This window comes from Aethalodelphis obliquidens, unplaced genomic scaffold (genome assembly GCF_003676395.1).
Source record: "Aethalodelphis obliquidens isolate GAN/ISIS:26980383/991018 unplaced genomic scaffold, ASM367639v1 scaffold46, whole genome shotgun sequence".
Classification (NCBI taxonomy): Eukaryota; Metazoa; Chordata; class Mammalia; order Artiodactyla; family Delphinidae; genus Aethalodelphis; species Aethalodelphis obliquidens.
Window position 1 is genome coordinate 2029558 of NW_020837990.1, and position 23083 is coordinate 2052640.

The window sequence follows — 23083 nt, forward strand, 5'->3', positions numbered from 1 at the left end:
GCCAATGCAGGGGGCACGGGTTCGAGCCCTGGTCCAGGAAGATCCCACATGCCGCGGAGCAACTAAGCCCGTGCGCCACAACTACTGAGCCCACGTGCCACAACTACTGAAGCCTGTGCGCCTAGAGCCCCTGTTCTGCAAGAGAAGCCACTGCAGTGAGAAGCCCGCGCACTGCAACGAAGACCCAATGCAGCCAAAAATAAAATAAATAAAATAATTTAAAAAAAAAAGCTTTCTTTAAACCTCCATTTTTAACAAAGGCCTAGAAAGAAAAATATCTTTCGCAGCCATCAGTGTGTCATGTCTGTAAACAGCTTTTGTCAGTGAACAGATGGAGACCACGTGTTCCTTCTTTGGGCTCAGAAAAAGCCCCCAGGGCCAACCTCAGGCTATGCCACTTGGCTGATTTATTCCACTTTTTGTCTCCTTTTCTGGTATATAGAAACATCACAGGCATAGGCATGAAGATGCTTTGGAAAACATTTCTTTTACTCCATTTTTGTTAACAGCAGGAGACCTCAATAGTAAGGAAAATATTTTCTGTGTTTCACAAGGGCTAAGAGGGGCTGTTCTATCAGCTCTTCCTTTGATCTTGAAGCTACCAGTGGCAGGCAAAATATTCTGGTTCCCACGTACAGGTTTTTAACTTTGGCCTCTGTTTTCTCATCTGTCAAATGATACCCGGACTATAAAAGTTAAATGAGACGACCTAAGAAAACTCCTGAGGCCTCTGGTACACAGAAGGAGCACAATTATTTCTATGACCCATGATGGCTGGCTTTCAAGGGGTTACCTTTCCGTCTAGCTGATGCTGACCCCTGAATCCTGTGCTGGGTAGGCTTGTGAGCTCATCAGCTCACTGGGGTCAAGGTGATACATCAGAGCATGTCAATAAAGAATTTCTTTCTGGCAGTTGCTAATGAGAGGAGCCAGTAAAAATATGATTTTCCCCCCAGAGAATGAACACGATAATGTACAGAACTTGACTACCTGCTCCACTGGATTTCTGATGTCCCCTTCAGCCCTAGATCTTCTTGCATCCCATCGCCTTCCCACTCCTCTGCCACATACTCACTCAAACCATGTTTCCACACTAACCAGGAAGGTTTTTTTTGCTGCGTTGTTAAAAGAGCTTAAAGAAAACAAATCTTAAATCTATAGGCTAGGTATGTGCTGAGACACCAAAAGGAACATTCCTTTTCCTGGAACAGGGTGGAGAGAGGCACCAAGTCACGGGGAACAAGTCTAAACTCAACTCAGGTTCCTCAGACACTCAAGTGCAGCATAGTCCTGGCTGATGATGCCTTTGACTTGGCAGAAGTGTCTCTTCTTTGAGAACCTCAAAAATGACTTGGGAGAAGAACTCATTCCTCCTTTCACTTGGGGGCGCTGGGCTAAGTGTTCTAGCTCTAGGCGATCTCCAGGGAGATCGAGGCACAGAAAGGAGCAGAGGGGACATCGTGTCCTGGGCAGAGGGTAGTTGGACAATAAGGAGCTTTGATTTATCGAATAATCAATAAGAAAACCATCAAGGTATTGCGGCAAATCTCAAATTATAACCGGTGCCCAGGTCCCCATAGCCCTTTCGCACTTACCAAAAGCGTGTGCAAAAGTCAGCCCAAGTTTGGGGGATCTCAGCTCACGTGCCTAGTTTTGTCCTATGTGGTACTCTTTTACGTTTAGCATCTACTTGTAAGCACTCTTGAGTCTGTCTCAAGTATGTTTTCCCTCCCTTCCTACTTGGGGACTAAGCTCAAAGTTTGCTGACTGACATCTTGGGAAGGGCAGATACAGCCCCAGGTGATGACAGGAACTGACCCTCTTTGCCTCTGAAGCCCTTTTTACTCTCAGTAACAATAACAGCTGTGGCAATTTTGTCGTTGTCGCTATGCCCACTCTGTGCTGGCTCTTACGGTAGGACCTTTCCATATGTCCTCTAGTTCATGCGACAGTCCAGCAAAATATTGTCGGCATTCTGCACACAAGAGAACTAAGGACCGGATTATTTTCTAGAAGTTGTAAAAGCGAATCTAACCACCGCTAAAGTGAGGGAGCCAGGATTTGAAGCCATGTGTGCCCAACTCCAGAATTTATGCTTTTTCTGTAACTCTGTCCTTCCTCTAGATTTCTAGTGCTTGACACATAAAACTGGCATGGCACACTGGGATGGCTAACGTGGAAGAGATGGTGTGAAGTACAAGCAAGCATTTGCACGCCCACATCAAGTGAGCATCTGAACAGAAGAGGGGTGAGACCCCAGAGGGTTCCAAAGCATCACTTGCTGAGTGTCCTTGCCTAAACCACTGGCCTCCTCCGGACATCCGTCACCTCACTGGACCAGTTAATCAATCTGCCTCCTGGGCACAGGAGGAGGAGAAAGGCAAGTAGAGGTTTACATATGCAGGAGGGCACAGCTAAAGCCAGATGACCTCGGACGGAGAACTTTATCAGGAGGAGCAGTAATAAATGAGCTTTTACAAATAAGAGATAAAAGAGGCCATGTTATTTTTAGAAAATAATTCATGTGGGCGCTAGCTGCCTCTTTCCCTCCGTGCCAGTTGAGCAGAATGTGGGTCAGGCAGAAAAGCAATTACCCTCTGAGTTAACTGGAGGGCAGTGTTGATTAGAAGATATTCCTCGGAAAATTCCATCGCCACCTTCCTTCTCTTAGAAAGGTGACTGCTCACCGTCCATTGGCATGCCACCCTTGACTTTTTTTTCTCTGCCCTCGGAAGGAATCCAGCCAGCCACACCTCTCTCGTTCTATTTAGGGCTCATGCTAAGCAAGTCCAGGAGATTTCAGAATTCTGAAGTAAGATTAAGCCCAGTCTCCTTGCTGTGTCTTTAGAGAAACTTGCATCAAATGACTTGGAAGGAGGACATGACATTCCCATCAGCAGAGCCAGACAAACCTGTACGTCCCTGATACTCTCGGGCCCCGCGCACAGTCCTGGACCTTTGTCGTGGGTTGGCTCTTCCAAACACTTCCAAAACAACGATGAGGTCGCCTGGCCTAGACCCTGACTTTCTAACTCTTTTTCATATTTAAAAAACACATCTAAAACAGATGTTAAAAGGCTACGTAAACGAACAAAATATCAGTTCTTTTGCTGCTGAAAAACTAGGAAACGATTTATACATATGTTTCGTAAATGTAGTTAAACTGGATGACAATTGTTGCAAACTCTGTGGTCTTTTTTTAGACGGGCTGCCCGTCTTCATTGGTCAGAACCCCTGGCTTCTGGCTTCAGTTCTGGTCCTAAATTGCTCTTTAGCTTTGGACCAGCCACTGAATCCCTATGTCTCAGCTTCTCCTTCAGGAAAAAAAGGACAATAAGACTCTTCAGAGATGGCACGTGCTTGTCCTGGAAAGCAATGTCAATTCCTTCAAAAGAAGGATGCCAGGACCGTGCCAATCTTTCTGCCTGTCCTGGAATCAGTTGTCCCTCTCAGGTCTCCCATGTGATACACACAAACTCTCACAATATTTGGTCTGTGCTTTCATTTCATATGGACCACATTTTAAAATTCCCTGGTGGTGCAGTGATTAAGAATCCGCCTGCCAATGCAGGGGACATGGGTTCGAGCCCTGCTCCGGGAAGATCCCACATGCTGCAGAGCAACTAAGCCTGTGCGCCACAACTACTGAGCCTGTGCTCTACAGCCCGCAAGCCACAACTACTGAGCCCACACACCACAACTACTGAAGCCCGCGCGCTCTAGGGCCCGTGTGTCGCAACTACTGAGCCCGTACTCCAACTACTGAAGCCTGCGTGCTGCAACGAGAAGCCACTGCAATGAGAAGCCCGCGCACCGCAACGAAGAGTAGACCCTGCTCGCGCAACTAGAGAAAGTCCACGTGCAGCAACGAAGACCCAACAAAGCCAAAAATAAAATAAAAAAAATAAAATTTTAGTATGTTCCATGGTAACTTGCATGCCACAGACACGCAGCAAATATCCGTTAGCTATGTGTTCAGGGTTTGTTTGGGGTCTTTTTTGTATTTAGGTGTTCTCCTCACCTAAGATCAGGATGGTGTCTTCTACCTGTTAATACTGTGAACTGATAGAATATTTAAAAATTTATCAACATGCTTTTCTATCTATTCTCCCATTTCATTTCTATATCACTCCAGTAAGTTTGGCAGGGCAGATAGAACAATGGGGATATTACACTTGGGACCCAGAGACAAGAGATGCAAGCTCAAAGCTTCCCAGTGAGCCAGCCAGTGCTTGGATGAAATTCCAGGCCAGATGACTCCTGGGCATTACTTCCCTTTGGTGTCCATCTCCCCACAGCAGCAAGTGCTACTGGTGCTGATGGCACCCCGGCACCCCTGGCAGAGTCAGGAGCCCCAGGGAGACATTACCTCGTGGTTAGCAAATCGGATATCCCGGGAGAATATGGTCGCCACCCAGTCGCACCCGAGTTTGACATCAATGTTCTGGGCGAGTTTCTCTAGGGTGGGCAGGTGGCTGGCTTGGAAGTGGTAAGCCAGGGTCACGTGCAGCTGCTTCTTATGAGGCTCCACGTGCACTTCTGGAAGAAGGAAGGAAAGAGGCAGCTGTTGCATCTCAATGGTGAAGACAAGGAAAAACACAGAACGGTGCCCTGATAAATCTGTTTCCCAAATAGCAGAGGACAGAGTCCCTCGGTCAGACAAAACCTGTGTCTCTCCTTCACAGCAGCGGAATAAGAGCGGGGCGGGGGATAAAAACCCACAGTCCGAGAGAGAAGGAGCCACATGTCTGGCTTTTCTGGACCAGCTGAGAGACAATCATTTTGATTGGCAGCTGCTCCCAACAAATCCAGATGAGTGTCACTGGCCCCACCATTCAGATGAGGAAACCGAGACCTAAAGGGATGAGCTAGTTTATGTGGAAATAAGGAGCAAATTTTGTCATCATGGGACTCCCCAGGTTATCTTGCCTTCGTTCTGAAATCAAGCCTCTTAGCTTCTGGGTGGCTCTGATGGAGAAATGAGGGGAAAAGATGGATTATTTTCAAAGTTTAAAACAGGGTCTCTCAACATCATTTTGGACCAGATAATTCTTTGTTATAGGGGCTGTCCTGTGCATTACTGGGTGTTTAGCTGCAACCCTGGCCCCTACCCACTAGATGCCAGCAGCACCCCCCAAGTTGTAACAACCAAAACCGACTCCAGACCTTGCCAAAGGACCTCTGGGGAGAGATGGAGCAAAAATCACTCCGATTGAAAACCACAGGTTTAAAGTAGGCAGACTGTTATTCTAAGACACCCTAAAAAGCAAACCAAAAGACACCAGCCTACCTACACAAGGCAAGAGATTTTGTCTTTTGTCCGTCTTTCAGTGAGGGAGATTCACCTACTGTCCAAGCTCAAACACCAAAGAAGACGCAACTAGAGGGAATTTAGGGAATTCCAGAAATTAAGGGGCTTGCTCAAGTCGCACAGAGGTGGAAGAATTGTAGAAGTTGGGGCTGTGGTTTTGAGTACTTTTCTGTTATACCACATGCGTTTCTTTGGTGTAAGCCCCCCGAGGCGAGGGCTCTGTGTCCTGTTCATGGATTATAACCCCCTTACCCCCCAACCCGTGTTCAGCACCCCACGGGCTTTCAGTATTTGTTAAATGAATGAAGACACACAAATGAATCGCCTTAAACCATCAAGGATGGAGGATGACACTTCATCTACTCGCTGACGGAATCTGGGTCTGCCACACGTCTGAATACCATGACACAAGTTCTAGGGCAAAGACCTGATGGCCCGCTTCCCACACCGGGCCACCCAGTTCTCCGAGTCGCCAGCAGGGGGCCGAACCAGGGCCGAGAAGCCAGCCAAGCCCACCGGTTCTTGCAGAGAGGACTCAGATGGCTGGGGAGGAGCTGGCTCGCCCCCTTCCTGGCAGGAAAGCCTGCAAGGGCCCGCCTGCCTTTTGCTCAATATGTACTTTATGAACTGGCCGCGTCCTGCCTGAGACCTGCTTTACTCACTTGCGAATGATTTGGGTTTTGTGGCTACAACATTAGATTTGGTTCTTGTGGGAGTTTTAGTGGTTTTGACAATAGCTACTGTGGGATGAAAAGAGCCATTTCCCTGAGGTGGAGGGATGGGAACAGGAAATAATCTGCCTATGAGGCCATTTCTCTGAAATTTTATGCTCCTGTGAAGGGGGCAGGTTCCACCGAAGTCAGAGAGCAGAGACGAGTCCCTGGGGACAAAGGGGTGGAGGTGGGGCATCTAAGGAGAGCAGGCTCCCAATGCACAGAGGTGACCTAAGGGCCCGGGTTCCTCTGAGAGTAGAGACCTCACTGTGATCCTGTTCAGTGATGCCGGGCCCTCACCACACTCTTCCTAGAGTCCTGAGCCCTATTTGGGGATTTTCTGGTAGAAAAGGCCACTGAGAAATAGGCCCAGAGCTGGGGATGAAAAGAGCAGAGTGGGACACAGGCAGGTGAGGTGGAGGCCAAAGGTCAGGAGCCCAGGGAGCAAAGGGCGGGGCTGGCCAGCTGGGGCCTCTGCCAGCACTGCGTTCAACACTCAGGACCCGGGTGGGCAGCTCACGCCCTCCACTCTGATCAGGGCGATGGCCCACCGGCCCCAGCACCGTGCTCCCTCCTGCCTGCGCTCATGCCACCTGCCCTCCTGCAGGGCCCTATTCCCATCCGGTGGATCAGCGTCCCGGGGTGACTGTCCTTTCTTCTGTGAAGGGGGCCCCACTCCATCATCCCATGGCGGGATGATGGCCTCTCTTCTCACAGCTCTTATGACACGGTGCCTGGAGAAACCACCTCTTCTTCCCTGTTGTGTCCCTCATGGATAAACACACAGTAGGTGCCCAATAAATACCTGCTGATCGTGACTTCATTCTAAAGGGACCAAAAAGACTCCCCGCCCCCCACCGTCTGTCTGTCTCACGGCAGGCGAGGCTCTTGCGGAGCTGTCTGCACCTGCAGTCACACAGGAAGGCTCTGCAAACCTCTGCCTCCTGTCCCGTCTCGCCGCCGCCCGCCTTTAAGTCAGCACACATCCTGAGCGTCCCTCCAAACTGATTCCTTTGACGGTAAACCTCAGTTGTTAGCTTGAACTGAGACCTCCCATGCAAAGAGCAGGTGACATTGTAAAGGGGTGGATAAGGGCCCTTTTGAGGCTTAGGGGCCTGTCTACTGGGCTTCAGCAAGTCGAAAGGTGTTGGCTCAGTGGATTTGATTATTACTGGATGCTAAGTGGTTCCACTCTACTCTCTGTGCTGTATGACCCCCTGAGCAAAGACCTCGGTCCACACGGAGGGGACGGGGAGACCCAGATTAATACCTGCCTGGGATGGGGGTTTGGAGGAGGAAAAGAAGGTTCTTTGGGAATTCCCTGGCGGTCCAGTGGTTAGGACTCCACGCTTTCACTGCCGAGGGCCTGGGATTCGATCCCTGGTCGGGGAACTAAGATCCTGCAAGCAGGGCAGCATGGCCAAAAAAAAAAAAAAAACCACACACAGAAAAGTTCCTTATTTCTGAACAGGGAAGAGATGGTGGGGCTGCAAAGGAACACATTTATAGTTCAATGGGAACAGTCATTTATGTACCTTCAACGTGGGTGTCAGGGAGTAGACACTGGACCTGCTCTCAAGGAGGTTAGCAGAACTGTAATTTTTTTTTTTTTTTTTTTTTCCCGGTATGTGGGCCTCTCACTGTTGTGGCCTCTCCCATTGCAGAGCACAGGCTCCGGACGCGCAGGCTCAGCGGCCATGGCTCACGGGCCCAGCCGCTCCGCGGCATGTGGGATCTTCCCAGACCGGGGCACGAACCCGTGTCCCCTGCATCGGCAGGCGGACTCTCAACCACTGCGCCACCAGGGAAGCCCTGAATATTTTTTAAAGGGGCAAGAGGTGTGGGGTCCTGCAGGAAACGGCTGTGTTCTTGGGCACGTTCTGCCCATTCCTGCAGGACCCTGTACCTCCCGACTCCACCCTCCTCCTCCACAATCATTTCCTGTCCCTTTCCTTCCCGACTTTCCAATTCCCAGGGCCCAGGGCATGCCTGGCAGCTGGAAGCTCACCGGTTTTGGAGGCAGCCTCCGCAGCAAAGTCGGCGGCAAACTTCTTGAGGACCTCTGCGCTGTCTTCCTTCACGAAGAGGCCGATGAAGTTGGAGGAGGTATAGAGCTCCAGGGGCAGCGGGGCTGAGAACTTACACTTCCAGCGACTGACGGTGGTCTGCAGGGCTTCCCCCAAGGCGTCCACCTTGCTGTCCTCACACTGGCAGGGAAACAAGAGGCTTCGCTCAGAGACAAGGGGAGATGTCTGCCGCTACTTACCTTTGGCATCCTCTGCCCAGAGCTGGAGGCTGCTAACTGAACCATCATTCCTGTCTGTGAGCAGGGAGAAGACCTGCAGTCTCCCAATTATCTGGAAATGGATTATCCGACCAGTCAATTAAACTGAGGCGACGGACAACCTCTCCCCTCCCTCTCTCCCTGCTCCGATGTGCTCCTCTGAGCCCCGCCAGAATGCAGTAGGGCCGGTCCAGCAGAAAGCAAGCATGAGGGATGTGCCAAGAGAGTGTACAGCACCCCACGATAAGTCGTTGTGTGTTTTCTACAGTTTTGCATCGTTTGTGCCTTTTCTATTCCACTTACATGATCCAAAGTTGACTCTACCTCCACCCCCATGATACTTGGGAAGAATGAGGCTGCAAGAGCTGCAATATCCTCATCCTCCCCCCGCCTCCCCCGGGCACTAGAAGAAACAATGAGAGTGTCTAAAACTCTGAATGCTTCTGAGAAAGAGCCTGGATGACTAAGAGGAAATGATCATCATTTTAATTTTCAGCATGAATGGTAAAAGAGAAGGTGTTAGGAACATATTTTCACCTATAAAAGGTGGAGATGGGGGAGAATATGAATGAGATTCTGGAAAAACAACCCCCAATATTAGAAAAACATATTGTCTTAAAATGCTACCATTCTGCTTCATTGTGACTATAGCTGGACACGTCAATTCTTCTCCATCTCTGCAGAGAAGCAAAGTAGATGCAGTATGTTTACATTTATTGGAATGAGAGGGATTTGATTCAGTCTCTGCATAAGCTTCGTGACGGCTAGAATTATGGGCTAGGTAACTATGGCAGGGGAAATGTATCCTAGCCATCTCTAGAAAGATCCAGCACGGCAAAACCTGTGGATGGTGTGCAGGAGGCTAAAGTCTCTCCCCCCGTCTATAGACTATGTTTTTCATCCCCAGCTCTCTAATGTCTGCTCTTTCCTCGTGAGAGGGGAGGGAGATGACAGACAGGAGAAGCTAGGTTAGAGAATCCATTCCCCTTGTGGCTACCAGACAAGTGTGTCACCCAGTGGGTCAGGCTTGTCCCCTGGGTCCTGAGGAGCACACGGTCATCACGATGCCACACCAGACCCAGGGTGCACCTAGGTCTCGGCAGGTGTTAGAAAGAGGACCAGGGTGAGCAGCCGTGGACCCCACTGATTCCTCAAAGGCTCACCCAGCTCTGGAGCCCGTGACTGTTTCTACCAACATCCTGAGAGGCTCCCAGCTTGTTTTTTTTTTTTGCGGTTCGCGGGCCTCTCACTGCTGTGGCCTCTCCCGTTGAGGAGCACAGGCTCCGGATGCGCAGGCTCAGCGGCCATGGCTCACGGGACCAGCCGCTCCGCGGCATGTGGGATCTTCCCAGACCGGGGCACAAACCCGTGTCCCCTGCATCGGCAGGCGGACTCTCAACCACTGCGCCACCCGGGAAGCCCAGCTCCCAGCTTTGACTCCAGTCCCCCGGGGCTGGAGGGATGCAGGCGCCCCGGGGTGGGGGGCTGCGGCTCACCATGAAGAACTGGCAGAGGGTGATGTGAGGGAAGATGTTGTGCGCCTTGTTCTTGCCGCAGATCTGCTTCGATTGCTGCCAGAAGTCGGAAAGCTTCTGCGCTAAGGGGCCGGTGGGGCGGAGGTAGAGGACGTACTCCCGGGGCAGGGGGTCATCCAGGAAGGGGTCGCCGACGTGGGAGAACAACCTGCCAGAGAGAGGGGGGCCGAGCACGCCTCACTTGAGAACAATGGAAGCAAAGGGAGAACTGACATCAAGGTCCATCCTGGGCAGCCTCCACCCCACCAAGCACCGCCAGCGGGAGGGTTTTCAGTTTTGTACTTTAAACATCCACCCCTCGAAGCTCACACTTTGTAACCAACTCTCAGATGCACCAACTTCTCTACTCCTGCCTGTCCTATCGCATGGGCATCCCACGACTCCCTCCTAAGGCCGCTCTCCAGGAAGTGTTTTGGATCAACCCCAAATCCTTTCTCAGGCCATCAGTACTGTTCCAGCCCGGCCTGTCCCTCCAGCTCCGTCTAGGATTAAACTCATGTGCCTCCAAAGATGAGGGAAGCTTGGAGGGTCGCCTTGTGGGGTCAGCCCTGGGTAGCGATATCCTGGAAGGTAAGTAAGTAGGATATTTCTAGATCCATTTGCCCGATATCTAGGATGAATCTTTAAGTGAGTGGAGGAGGGGGCGGAAAGCATGACAGAGGCTCTGTCTTGGAAATGCTCTGAATTTCTTTGACAGCTCTGAGGAGAGCACACTCTGGGGCCAGGACGGGGGCGGCGAAGGGCTTGACGCACAGGCTGGTCACATGGTCTTTGGGATCCTTCCCCTCCCCCCCCGCCCCCAAAGGGCCCGTTAGACACAGGCTGCACATCCCTGCTCATCCACATACACTTAGAGTTAATTACATGCTATTTTCTCAATTTATTTATTTCATACCAACCAGTCACATGCTGCCTGAACACTTCTTCCTCCTGTGGATGCCAAGGCTTTTTGTCTGGAAGAAGAAATCAGATTTCTATTGTTAGTATTTTTAGCCTCCTATCAGCTTTTCCCACTGCAGTGGCAAGAGTTGGGTGTGAAGCAGGCACTGTTAAGCCTCCTCAAGGGTGTAGGGGAGACACCTGCAGCAGGGCACCCCCCCAGGGGTCACAGCAAGGCACAGGGACGTTAGGACTTGTGATTAATTTCCATGTAATTAGCATTGGATTTGCGCAGCCTAACAGCCCATGCCGTCTATTTTTAGCCATTTCCACATTAGACTTTTATTTTTGCTTCCCTAAAGGTTGTCATGTCTTCCTTTTCCCTCCTTCCCTTTCACCCACTCACTCTTCCTGACCCAGATCCCCTACAGAACATTTTCTCATTCGCAGCCTCCTGGCAAAGTGTGCTAGAAAATGGTGCTTTTTAAAAATTTTTTTAATTATTTAATTTATTTTTTATACAGCAGGCTCTTATTAATCTATTTTATACATATTAGTGTATATATATCAATCCCAATCTCCCAGTTCATCCCACCCCCACCCCCCACCACTTTCTATTAAGGCCATTGAGACTTGAGGTTAAATGCCCAGAAGGACAATTGGTCTGGTTTAAATCCAGTGCCTCCTCCCACTTTCCTCCAACTACCACCAGCAGCCTCAGACTGGATCTATCGTCTCCAACAATTTTACAGACATCTTTGGGGATGAGTAGCACTTGGTAAAAGGGGCTGGCTGGAGAAGGGCGGCTATCACTCCCACTGTGGGAGAAACACTCAAAAGTACTGTGCATGGTGGGGCAGGATCACAGGGTGGCGCTGGCAGCGAGTCACTGCCCTGCTCACGAGCGTACGAGGAGAGTGCTTCTGAAACGTCAGACAGGTCTCCAAAAGCCAAATAGTTCTGGGTTTGTATCCAGCTTTGCTACTTGTCCGTCCGTTCAGGCATTCAAGTTTATGTTTGCTCAGTACATACCTACTGAATTGCTATGACTTTGTCAGCACTGTGCTAGGCTCCAGGAATACACTGAACCACAAGACTTATATGGTCCCTGCCCTCAGGGAGTTTTCAGTTGAGCAGGCGTGAAAATGTCAACTGCACAAATAATTATTTAATTACATGGGTGGTCAGTGCCATGAGGGGAGAGCACAGAGAACATTAAGCACATAGGATTGGGACACCTGATCTGAGCTGAGCCGAGGGGGAGGGTGGGGTGGGCTGGGTGTGAGGGGCTGTGGTGATGGAATTCACTGAGTACCTCTCCTCTACAGTGAGGAGCCTTGAACAGTGCCTGACTCACTGGAGGCGATCAATAATTGGTTATTCCTATCCCTTTATACTACCCTAATTCAGGGTCCTTGGGAGAGAGAAGAGACGGTAGGAATTTCTAGTTTAAACTGATGTTCTTCCCAAGCACCCTTTTCCTGACTGTCTGCTGAACCCAACTCCTCCTGCCTTTTCCTGGTACCTCTCTGGAGCAATGAGAACCCATGATGCTGTGACAGTCACAGAGGGTCAGATTGGAAGGGACCTAAGACATCAACTGGGGCCCCAATTTCTTCACTTGACACAGGGGGAAATTCAGGTAAAGGAAGACAAGTCACGTGCTTAGGGCAGCCTGGCTGCGGTGAGCGCTGAGTGAAGGGCAGATTCCAGCCTGATTCAAGGCCAGCCTCAGTTGCTCTTTTCCACAGTCCAAAGAGAATCCCTTCTTTTCCCCCACGAAACTCTGAGCACAAATACCAAATGATCAGAATAGAAAAATCTGCACAGCTAAGTAGAACTGCATTCTAGAAGAGAAGCCTACTTACAGTAAGATGAGGTTATGAAGAAGGAAGACCTCAGAACCCCATGGAAGAGAAGCCGGTGCCGAAAAAGCTGGAAACACAGGAAACTCCTTCCCACACCTGCATAAGGTGCTTAATTGTTGCCAAGATGCAAGCCCTGTTTCCTTTACCACTTACTAGATAATCCGAGGTCACCTGTTGTGCTTTTTCAAATCCTCAAGCCGTGTACCCACAAAAGAACACAAAACATGGTCTTTTAGAGGTTAGAATCTTTGAGGGATTAAGCTCACCAAAAAAAAGACCCATTGTTTCAAAAACAATTGGGAAAAGGAAAGCTCGCTTGCAGTACCATGTGCTATTTATATAAAGGATCCAATATTTTTTTTCCTAGGCTCTTCCCCCAAAGAAATATATTTTATCTGAAGTTTAATTTATTTTTCCTTCAGCACTAGGAATGTCCTCTGGAAATGAAAGATCTCATTAAGTTATGGTCCCTGTAACTCAAAAGCCAAGTGCTGGAGAGGATTCAAAGATACAATTGAGAAAGATAATGAAAGGTTTGGGTGATAAGGCCGTGGTGAAAGGCTAAGGAAACGCCAATTCTTTTTTCTGTAGAAGACAAGTCTGAGAGGTCCTCAGCGTTATGGAAGGTTATCATATCGTTGTAGCTTTCCTAGCGAGGGTCAGCCAAAGTAAAAGAAGCTTTGGCAATAGCACAAGGGGCTCACGTTAGATTCCGGAAAGAACGTCCTGGCAGTAACGTGCTTTAAAGTGGCTTTTTGGTTTTGTTTTGTTTTGAAGAAGTTTCTAGAAAGTAGTTACCGATCTGAAACAGGTGTGTGATTCTCTAGGCAGGAGGCTGTAGGAGGAGTGACAGCACTGCGTCCCTCGGGTCCCGAGCCAGAGGCTGAGCTCTGCTACTCCTTCAGCCACCGCCAGGCTGATGGAGGTTTGTGCTGAGTCTGTTCCCAGAACTCTGCCCACAAAACAGACTGAACACAGGCAGTGGCAGAACATCTCTCCGCTCCATCCCACTGAGGAAAGCCTGTTGCCATAGAGTTGCCACCTCCATGGTCCACCGATGGGGTAAATGCCAAGAACCGTGGGGTGTGTGGGGTAGACCCCAAACGCCAGGCTGAGCTTGAACAGCTGCTACCCTCAGAGTGACTCAGAAGTCGGCAGAGCCCGCTGGGCAGATAAAGGGGAAATATCCCTTTCAACTCCAAGGAGAGATTCCTGGATCACAGCAGCCATTGAGTTGGGACTTTCATGGTAAGAATCAGAGGGACGTGTGAACTACTGAGATTCTGCTATTACATGAGAGCACAAATTTGACTTCGGACCCTGGTCCTAACCTTCCCAATTATGTCTAGGGTTCATTCTTAGCAGAGTGTGGAAAAAAAAAAAAAGTGATGCAAACTCTAATGCCTAAGGATGGGGAGGAAGAGCACAAAGCAGATAAAAGCAATGGCTCATCAAAAAACTCAGGCACTCAGCCGTGAGGAAATTAGCCAGATGGGGAGGAACGAGTAGCGCACACTGATAGCCTTGCTTTACTGCGGCTGCGGGGGCTGGGATTCCTGCCACTGTCTGCCCGCAGCTCGGTTGAATTTTGGGTCCGTGGTGGCTCTGGCCCCAGAACCCTGGCTCTACCCAACCACCAGGGTCACAGTTTGTGGGAGGCAAAGCAGCATCCTTCCTTCCTCCCTTCCACCCTCCTTCCCTCCTACTTTCTTCCTACCTTTCTCTTTATTTCCTTCTCCTCCCAAGGAACTCTTAGCAGGAAACCAAATGGACCAATACACCAAAAATAAAACCAAGAGTTTATTGGGTGTCGCTGTCTCAGCTGAAGTTTGACTGGCTGGAGCCCTTTCAGAGACCATGGTCTCTGGTACCCTCGGCTGGATTCGGGCCTGATGAGTGGATTTGGGCTGGTCCCATGTCCGGGTCCAGCAGGATCCTCACTCCCTCTTCAAAACACATGTTCTGAGCCAGACTGGAATTTCCTGCTTAATTGTCACCCAGGCTGACTTCCTCTGCAGCCACCCTGGTGCTCTGGGTTCCACGGAGGTCTCGGACACTCTCAGTAGTTCAGGTCTTCTCAGCCGAGAACCAGCTGTGTGCTAGGCACTGTGTTATCACCAGCAAGCAAAGAAGAGGGAAGGACGATCCTGGACCTCAAAGAGTTCAGAACGCAGATATACAAGCAGCTTCTTACAAGGCGATACGTTAATGGCCATAAGAGATGGGCCGAGTGTGCTAGGGCTGCTCTGAATAGGGATGCTAACTCGGTAGTGGGGCATTCTGGGGGGCTGAGGTTCTCACATTGTCCACAAAGCTACCCTAGGTCAGGATGCCACAGCAAACTCAGAGGTGCCATGGGAAATTGCTAATTTTGGAAGGAAACAAAGCCACCTTCATCATCTGTTGGGCATCCCATAAGCTACTAGTTCGAGGTAGTTACAATTTCTTTTTTTTAAAACTTTTTATTTTATATTGGAGTATAGTTGATCAACAATGTTGTGATAGTTTCAGGTGTACAGCAAGGTGATTCAGTTATACATACACACGTGTCATTAGTAAGTAGTCGCAATTCTTTAAGAATGAAATAAAAATATTATTTTTCTTTCAATTTTGTGTATTATTTTTTCACACGGTCCTTAAATTGTTAGGAGCGACTTATTGAGTTGTTTGGATCTAGCTACTAAATACACAGAACCATTAGGTATTTATGTTGGTCTACAAGCTCTATGTAAAAATTACTCAGACTCTAAGGATGCTATGAACTGAGAAGGTTGGGAATCCGTCTGGGAAGAAACAATGATTGATCTGGATCTTCAAAGCAGAGTCAGAGCTGGCTAGAGAAATCCACAAGGAGAGAAGGGCATCTGAAGCGAAGACCACATCAAGAGCTAATATAGGAAGGTGAGAGACAGCACTGTATGGGCGGGGAAGTTAGAATTTGGTGATACTAGAGCAAAAACGGCAAGGCTTGAAGAAGGTAAAAATGAAGCTGGAAAGGGGACAGCTCACAAAGGTCCTTGTGCTATTTTTTATGCAGCGGGGAACAATGAAGGCATGATCAGATTTGCATGTGAGGGTCAGATTCAAGGGAGATAAACTGTATGCTGGAGACTATTTAAAAGACCTTGACAATCGATCAGAAGAGGGACACTGAGTCTTGAACTATAATGAGGGTGGGGACGTTGCCTAAGATGTTTGGGTTGTTGACTGAATGAAGCTTGGAGACGGGTTAGCAATTGTAGCTTGAAGGCCTATGTGGATGGCGCAGACACCCCTGAGTGAGAATGCGGGGTAGAAACAAGTTTGGGCTGGGGGGCGATGGGTGATGAGTTCAGTTACTGTCCCCTGGAGAATCTGGGGGTCTGGACTAACGACATCTACTCCAAGTATCATTAACAGACTCTGGGTCTGGTTTAGGTACCATTTCCCAAAAGCTTTCTCTGTTAGCCTGACTATGATTCCTTGTCTCTGTTTGGAAGCCAGACACTTCTTTTAGGCTACCCACTGAATTCCTATTTCCTGTCTAAGGAATACCTTCAGCTCCAAACTTGTTCAATACTGAGGTCAGTAAATACTCAAGCCATCCTTGGCCTAAGCAGACAGGTTACCCAGACCCCTAGGTTCTCCACGCTGACTCACCTCTCACTCATAGAGGGGAGTGAATCCCTTACTTTATTGCACTTGACAAAACTCAAATATCTGACACCTGTAGTGAAAGACAACAGGCATTTACATTATATAGTAATGTAAATAGTAATATATTTCCTCAAAATAGTAAGACTTTGATTCAACTAAGTAGAAAACGAATTTGTTGAACTTTCCAGTTACTTGAAGTTGTTCGGTCCTTGGCTTTGGTTTGCTGGTAGACGCATGCTCGTGGCCTTGGCATCCCATCTGCTCTGTGCATTGGTTCTCTGTGACTAAGGACTTATTCGTGCAGGAAAAGAGACAAGGGGTCAAGTAGGTAATCCTCCAAGTGGGTAACGCTCCCTGTGCAACCAAAGTTAAATGGTATCATTCTTTTGTGTAGCTAAGACAATCTCAACTTTTAGAAACATTTGAAGCTAATATAGGATTTTAAAAAAATGTTCACAGCATCCAGGATACCAATTGATAAATTTGCAACATCTAATACTGTGAATTCAATTAAAAGATGACCCAATTAATCAGATATCTCATTCCTTTTCCAGGATCTGCACTAGACCGGGGCAAACAGATAGAATCCAACTATTTCTATTTTTCTTGGCTGGAGAGTCTAGTCATATAAAGAGGCCACTGGCGCCACGAAGCCAAATTGAGGAATTCTTTTAGAGTGTATCTGCAAAGCAGACGGTGCTTTGTAATGTGGTTTTAGGTGGAAATACAGAGGCTTTTATTGTGCTCCATGAAGAGTCACCTGCTCAGTGCCAGCTTCTTTTTTTTTTTAATTAATTAATTAATTTATTTTTGCTGCTGTGCGTGGGCTTTCTCTAGTTGCGGTGAGCGGGGGCTACTCATCGCAGTGCGCGGGCTTCTCATTGTGGTGGCTTCTCTTTTGCGGAGCACGGGCTCTAGGCACGCGGGCTTCAGTAGTTGTGGCACACGGGCTCAGCAGCTGTGGCTCACGGGCTCTAGGCACACGGGGCTTCAGTAATTGTGGCACACGGGCTCTAGAGCACAGGCTCAGTAGTTGTGGCGCCCGGGCTTAGTTGCTCCGCAGCATGTGGGACCTTCCTGGACCAGGGCTCAAACTGTGTCCCCTGCATTGGCAGGTGGATTCTTAACCACTGCGCCCCCAGGGAAGTCCCAGTGCCAGCTTCTTTATGGATGATTTGAGGCAGCTTGAGCCTGCCTGCAGCTGACAGCTATCCTGAGAACAAAGTGCAAACAGGTAACTCTGCATCTTTGTTCTCTAGTAGGAGAAAAATAAGGATAAGGAAGTCCACAGTTGAAGGCCTTCTATGTATCAGGCACTTAGACGTTAAGCCTCATGACAAATGGTGAAGCCGGTATTGTTAGGAGCCTCCCTGGATCTGGGTGGCTCTACCCTGACAGGTCAGCTGTCCAGTCACCTCTGTGGTGGTCCCAATCCAAGGGCTGGTTCTGGAGGCAGTGACCAAAGTCTGCATCAGTCAAAGGAGTATATTGAGTAGTCAAAGCATGAGCCTAGGGCTTCCCTGGTGGCGCAGTGGTTGAGAGTCCGCCTGCCGATGCAGGGGACACGGGTTCGTGCCCCGGTCTGGGAAGGTCCCACATGTCGTGGAGCGGCTGGGCCCGTGAGCCATGGCCGCTGAGCCTGCGCGTCCGGAGCCTGCGCTCCTCAACGGAAGAGGCCACAACAGTGAGAGGCCCGCGTACCGCAAAAAAAACCAAAAACAAAGCATGAGCCTAGAACCCTGGGCAGCATCTCAGCCAATGGCCTCCAAACTCCATCCTCTCTGGAAACCCAGGGAGAAGTGGCCCCTAAACCTCTCACTGGGTGTGATCCTGGAGATCTGGGGTGCCTTCCAGGTTGTAATGGGACTTCATGGCAAGAGAGAGTATCCCCCATGAGCAGAGCCCCCATCAGGAGCAGGAGGGTATGAGGATGGGGTGGATGAACACAAAATACAGAGCAGACAGGAGTCCAGGCTCCCCAGTGGCCAGCGATGGGAGATGCTTCTAGAGTAACCAGCGTAACCCCCTGAATTCACATCCTGCAGCCCCCTCACCCATTACTGCCTATTAATAGAGACTTCAGTTTCTGATATGGTTACCCTCTCGGCTACCAGTGGCCAATAAGATCCTTACAGATTTAATCCCACTTTTAATTGATGATCAGAGGCCAAATGAATGTGGGGGAGCGTTTGTGGAGCAGCTAAGAGCTACGCAAGCCAAGGAGGGGGCAGTGGTGCTATTTTAGTAAAAGTTTAATAAAACTAAAGGACAGGCCGAATACTGTTGCCCCAGTGGATCCCTGCAGCTAGAACACGGGCGCTGGTTTGCAGCTGCCATTTCCCCGAAGGAAGTCATTTCCCAATTTGGAGGTTTCGTTTTTTCATCTCCAAAGAGGAGGGGATGAAACTGCACACAAGCAGGTTGAGAAAGAGAGATGGGGCATTTATAAAGTGTTTTGAGGTCCTCAGAAGCAACTAGAAGTGATAAACTGTGTCTGTGTTGACAAAGGACCTTGAGACCATCCTGTCCGTTCCTCCTTAGGACCAGACAAGGTTGTACTTTCTTCAAGGTTGTATCTTTGAAAGAATCTTTCCTGTTCTTACAGACCTTAAGAAAAGGGGATTCAACAATGTTTCTTTTTTGCTTAATAGCCCTTGTGCTCGGAAAGTCCTTCCAGCTGTGCCCAAACTTATGCCATGTTTTCTGCCCCTGGTGGAGTTGGTCACTCTTTCCTATATAACAAAATCATTTATCCTGTCACTTTCACACATGGGATTCTGGCTACTTTTGGTCACCAAGGCCAGTAAGACAGGCTTGCAAAGAGCCTGGGCAGTTCAGTCTAGCAAGTACGTCTCCGAAGTCCTTGCTGGCTCTGGTCTCCTCCCTGTGAAGCTGAAGTGGGGGCAGTGAGAGGCCCATCAATACACAGAAACCCTAATGGCCCGACCCATTTCCTTCGGAGGAAATGAACCTAATGGAGGACGACATATTGATCATAAAGACCCAGTTTCACAATCAGTCTCCTGGCGGTGAACCCTTTCAGTCGGCCGGGGCTAATGGCCTGAGAGCCATGCATCTAACAATCAATGGGATAGAGCAGGCCTGCCAGGGGGCCGGGGATGCTACCACCCAAAGGCCGATCAACGGGAAGAAAAAGCTGTGGGCTTTTATATGAAGCTAATCAGAGATGGGAAAAAAAAAAAATGCTGAGCTATCTGGGGGCTTAAGAAGGCTTTCCAGTGGAAGAACTTCAACCTGCGGTGAAGCCCTTCTTTCTCTCCTATCACCAAGGCTCTACTTCCCAACCCATAAAGAGCCTATTAGGCTGCTCTCCACAGGGGGTGCTTAGCAGGAAAAATGCTGCTTAGGTCCCCTGGTGTTTTTATGTGGTGGGCCCAGCAGCCGTGCGGAGAGGCCTTGTTTTGTTCCTGCTAAGAAGGGGCTGGGGCTCTGGCCTCTGCTGTTAAGGAGGAAGCCGTTTGTAATGCGGAAACCAGCCATTAGACCATGGGTGGTGACATAAGGAAATACATTGCTCTTTGCCTCTAAGTCTCCCTGGGATCTAGACAAGTCCTTTCCTCCCCCTAAGACCAATGAGTTTCTGCATGGAGGCACAAGGGAGTGTTTGCCGTGTAAAAGGAGCACATTCTTGGGAGCCCACCTCTTACTAATTGTGGGACTGCGGACAAGTTAATTAATCTGAGGATTCGCTTTCCCAGCCTCTTCCATGGGGCCAACGATACCTACCCTGTAGGATACAATGATGACTAATATCAATAACAGATCATGTATTTGAAGAGCTCGGCACAGCATCTGGCTTAGGTACTTAAAAATAACATCTGGGGCTTCCCTGGTGGCACAGCGGTAGAGTCCGCCTGCCAATGCAGGGGACGCGGGTTCGTGCCCCGGTCTGGGAAGATCCCACATGCCGCGGAGCGGCTGGGCCCGTGAGCCATGGCCGCCGAGCCTGCGTGTCCGGAGCCTGTGCTCCGCGACGGGAGAGGCTGCAACAGTGAGAGGCCCGCGTACCGCAAAAAAATAAAAAAAAAATAACATCTGTACAGATGCCTATGCATATTACCTAACAATCTTTGCAATTTTCCCAGAATAAATGTCTGCAAGTTCCATGCTAATAGGAATATTTCAAGACTGGGCACCAGCTCCCCTCTCTGCTAAAACAATCTCCAACCATCTGGGAAGGTCTTGAGGAGTACATGAGATTTGGGGGAAGAAAGAAAAGCTTTCCAGATAAGGCAGTAACACAAGAAAAGGCACAAAGGGAAAACCAGCCAGTGATGTGTGGCTGTCTGGAGAGCTTCCACTGAGGGGGGACACAGCCCAGATTGTCGGGAGGCAGGCAGGGGAGTTCAGATTCCATCAGGAAGGAAGCTGGGAGTCACTGAGAGGCCCTAAGCAAGGGAGGGACAGAGTTTCCGCTCACTGCAGGAATCCAAGGGGAGGAGGGAGAGCCAGCCCCGATCTGGGTGTCTATGGTTATCAGGCACTGGCGAGACTGGCCAGGGTTCCCTTCCTCCTCTGAGATCCTGTTACTAGTGCTCCCTATGGGGTTCTTTATTCCCCACGCCGCTGCGGAGAAATAATAGCTGAACCACCTCCCAAGGGAATAGGATACAAGTGTTAAACGTTCAATCCATGGGCTTCCCTGGTGGCACAGTGGTTGAGAGTCCGCCTGCTGATGCAGGGGACACGGGTTCGTGCCCCGGTCCGGGAAGATCCCACATGCCGCAGAGCGGCTGGGCCCGTGAGCCATGGCCGCTGAGCCTGCACGTATGGAGCCTGTGCTCCGCAACGGGAGAGGCCACAGCCGTGAGAGGCCCGCGTACCAAAAAAAAAAAAAAAAGTTCAATCCACTGTACATGCTGAACTATTATTATTCCCTGATAAACAGAGGATCAGAAGATGCCTGTTTTGCCCGAGGACACACAGCAAACGGGGGACTCAAGGATCCCAGAATCAGACGAAAGGAAATCACGTATGTGGTAGTGCCACTTAGTCCAGTCCCCTGCCTATAAATCTTGCCCAGTAAAAATGGCCAAGATTTATATTTTGATGATTATCTCCTCTCTCCTCTCTGGGACTTTACCATTTCTGCGTACTTTCATACACTTTTCCTCCTCTACGAGAGACCTGAGGATGGAACGCAGGTCTGGGCTCTAACTAGCCGCTCGGTTCAGTTTCACATTAAGGCTTTGGTCTCTGACTCTCTGTCAGTCCAGAAGATTCTGTTTCTAGGTTATGGGTTCTATAGAAAACCATGGAAATCAGGCACCCCTGGAAGGGCATTGTCTGTTGTGCAGAGTCTCTGCATCCTTGCAGAGGAAAGTCCAGCCGGTTTGGGGGCAAAGGTGTCCACTGCATAAAAGAGCGGCACTGTGGAGGGCGGGAAGGTTAATACAGAGCCACAGGGAGCCCCCAGACGCCTTTCAGGCCGGTGGCCCAATGCGGAAGTGCTCCGAGGTGTGTGGAAGGCAGGAAGGCTCCTGCAGGAAGACACAGGAAGCCGAGAAGTGACTGTGCTCAGGGAGGTAGGACGTGCCGGGGAGAAGGAGGATGGGGCTCAACCGATAAACACGACAGTAGGGCTGAAACTTTGCTCAAGACTTTTATATGATCACTCCCGGGTCCTCCTAACAGCCCTGAGAGGTAGGCAGAGCACCCTTGTTACTGTCATGTCACAGATGAGGAGGAGGGAACAGAGAGGTTCAAATTCTAGTGCAGCTCACACAGCAGCGTGCGGCAGAGGGGTGGCCCGGACTCTGACCTGCTTTTTCTTGCCCAGAGCTCTGAGGTACGACTGGGCCCATGAGGTTAATTTTGGCCGCAATGATTGGCAGGTGGGATTTAACGCGCATGGCGGGAACAGCCCCACCCACGCCCCACCATAAAGGATCTGCGAGAAACAGATGAAAAGGAGGAATCATTCCAGGTTGCAGAGATTAATTCTTTTCCTTCTCCCATTTCCACCTCCTCCCTCTCCAAGCCACTAGAATCAGCTAAAAATACTTAAACAGGGATGGTTTTTAGTCCCTCAGAAATAGTTTCAGCCCAAATCTTCGTAAGAGGCTCTGACTCCCAGCATCTGTGTGTCAGAGAAAAGTACAGACCAGACAGCCATTGTCGCCGTACACCGTCACCACATACCTCATCAAACAAGTGATTTCTTAGCTAAGAGGTAGTGAATGTTTACTAAAAGCCGGGCAATGTACTAACATTTTAAATAGAAATGATCTCATTCAATCCCTAGCTCTTTTGGGGTAGGTGCCATTGTTTCCCTCACCGAACAGGTAGGAAAAGTGAGGCTTAGAGAGGCTGCAGAATGTGGCCGCGAAGAGGAAGGTGTGGCATTCAAGTGTGTGCTCAGCCGCCAGGCCACACGTCCTCAGAGCAGATGGACGCCAGGACCAGCGCGGCCACTGTTTCTGGTTCACAGTGAGGCGAAGTGCAGTGACAATCTTCCATGGGAACTTGCTACAAAACACGACGGCACTGCTTTCTCAATCTGACTCATGACAGTTCATTTGTTTGTTCATTCACTCAAATATTCCTTCACCAGCACGTGTCGTGTCCAGATCTGTTGCCGGACACTATGCTGAGGGCTGTGAATATAAAGATGGTTGGAAACCATGGCTCCTGCCCTTAAGGGAAGTCACCCCGTGACCACTTCAACAAGCACGTATCAGAAAGAGGAGGAAGCCAACCTTAATGGAACACCTGGTATGTACTGTGCATTTCCAGGTATCAGCTTATGTGATCCTTAAGCCAATTCGGTGGAGTGGGTATTACTGCCTGCATCTTAATACACGATGAAACTGTGGTGTAGAAAGATTAAGAACACT

The 23083-nt window shown here is 49.5% G+C and overlaps 1 protein-coding gene across 3 annotated transcripts in view; it reads right to left on the reverse strand.

Moving 5' to 3' along the window:
• The window catches only part of UBASH3B (ubiquitin associated and SH3 domain containing B), a 142671-nt gene that overhangs the window by 23358 nt on the left and 96230 nt on the right, over window positions 1-23083 (reverse strand). For 2 of the 3 annotated variants that reach the window (XM_027081991.1, XM_027081990.1), the window contains exons 2-5: window positions 10743-10796; window positions 9805-9991; window positions 8033-8231; window positions 4370-4539 (exon numbers count right to left, since the gene is read on the reverse strand). In XM_027081991.1, coding sequence (XP_026937792.1) covers window positions 4370-4539; window positions 8033-8231; window positions 9805-9991; window positions 10743-10796 — 610 coding nt within the window. Of the gene's footprint in view, window positions 1-4369; window positions 4540-8032; window positions 8232-9804; window positions 9992-10738; window positions 10797-23083 lie in introns of all 3 variants that reach the window. The other variant, XM_027081992.1, reaches the window with a different exon arrangement.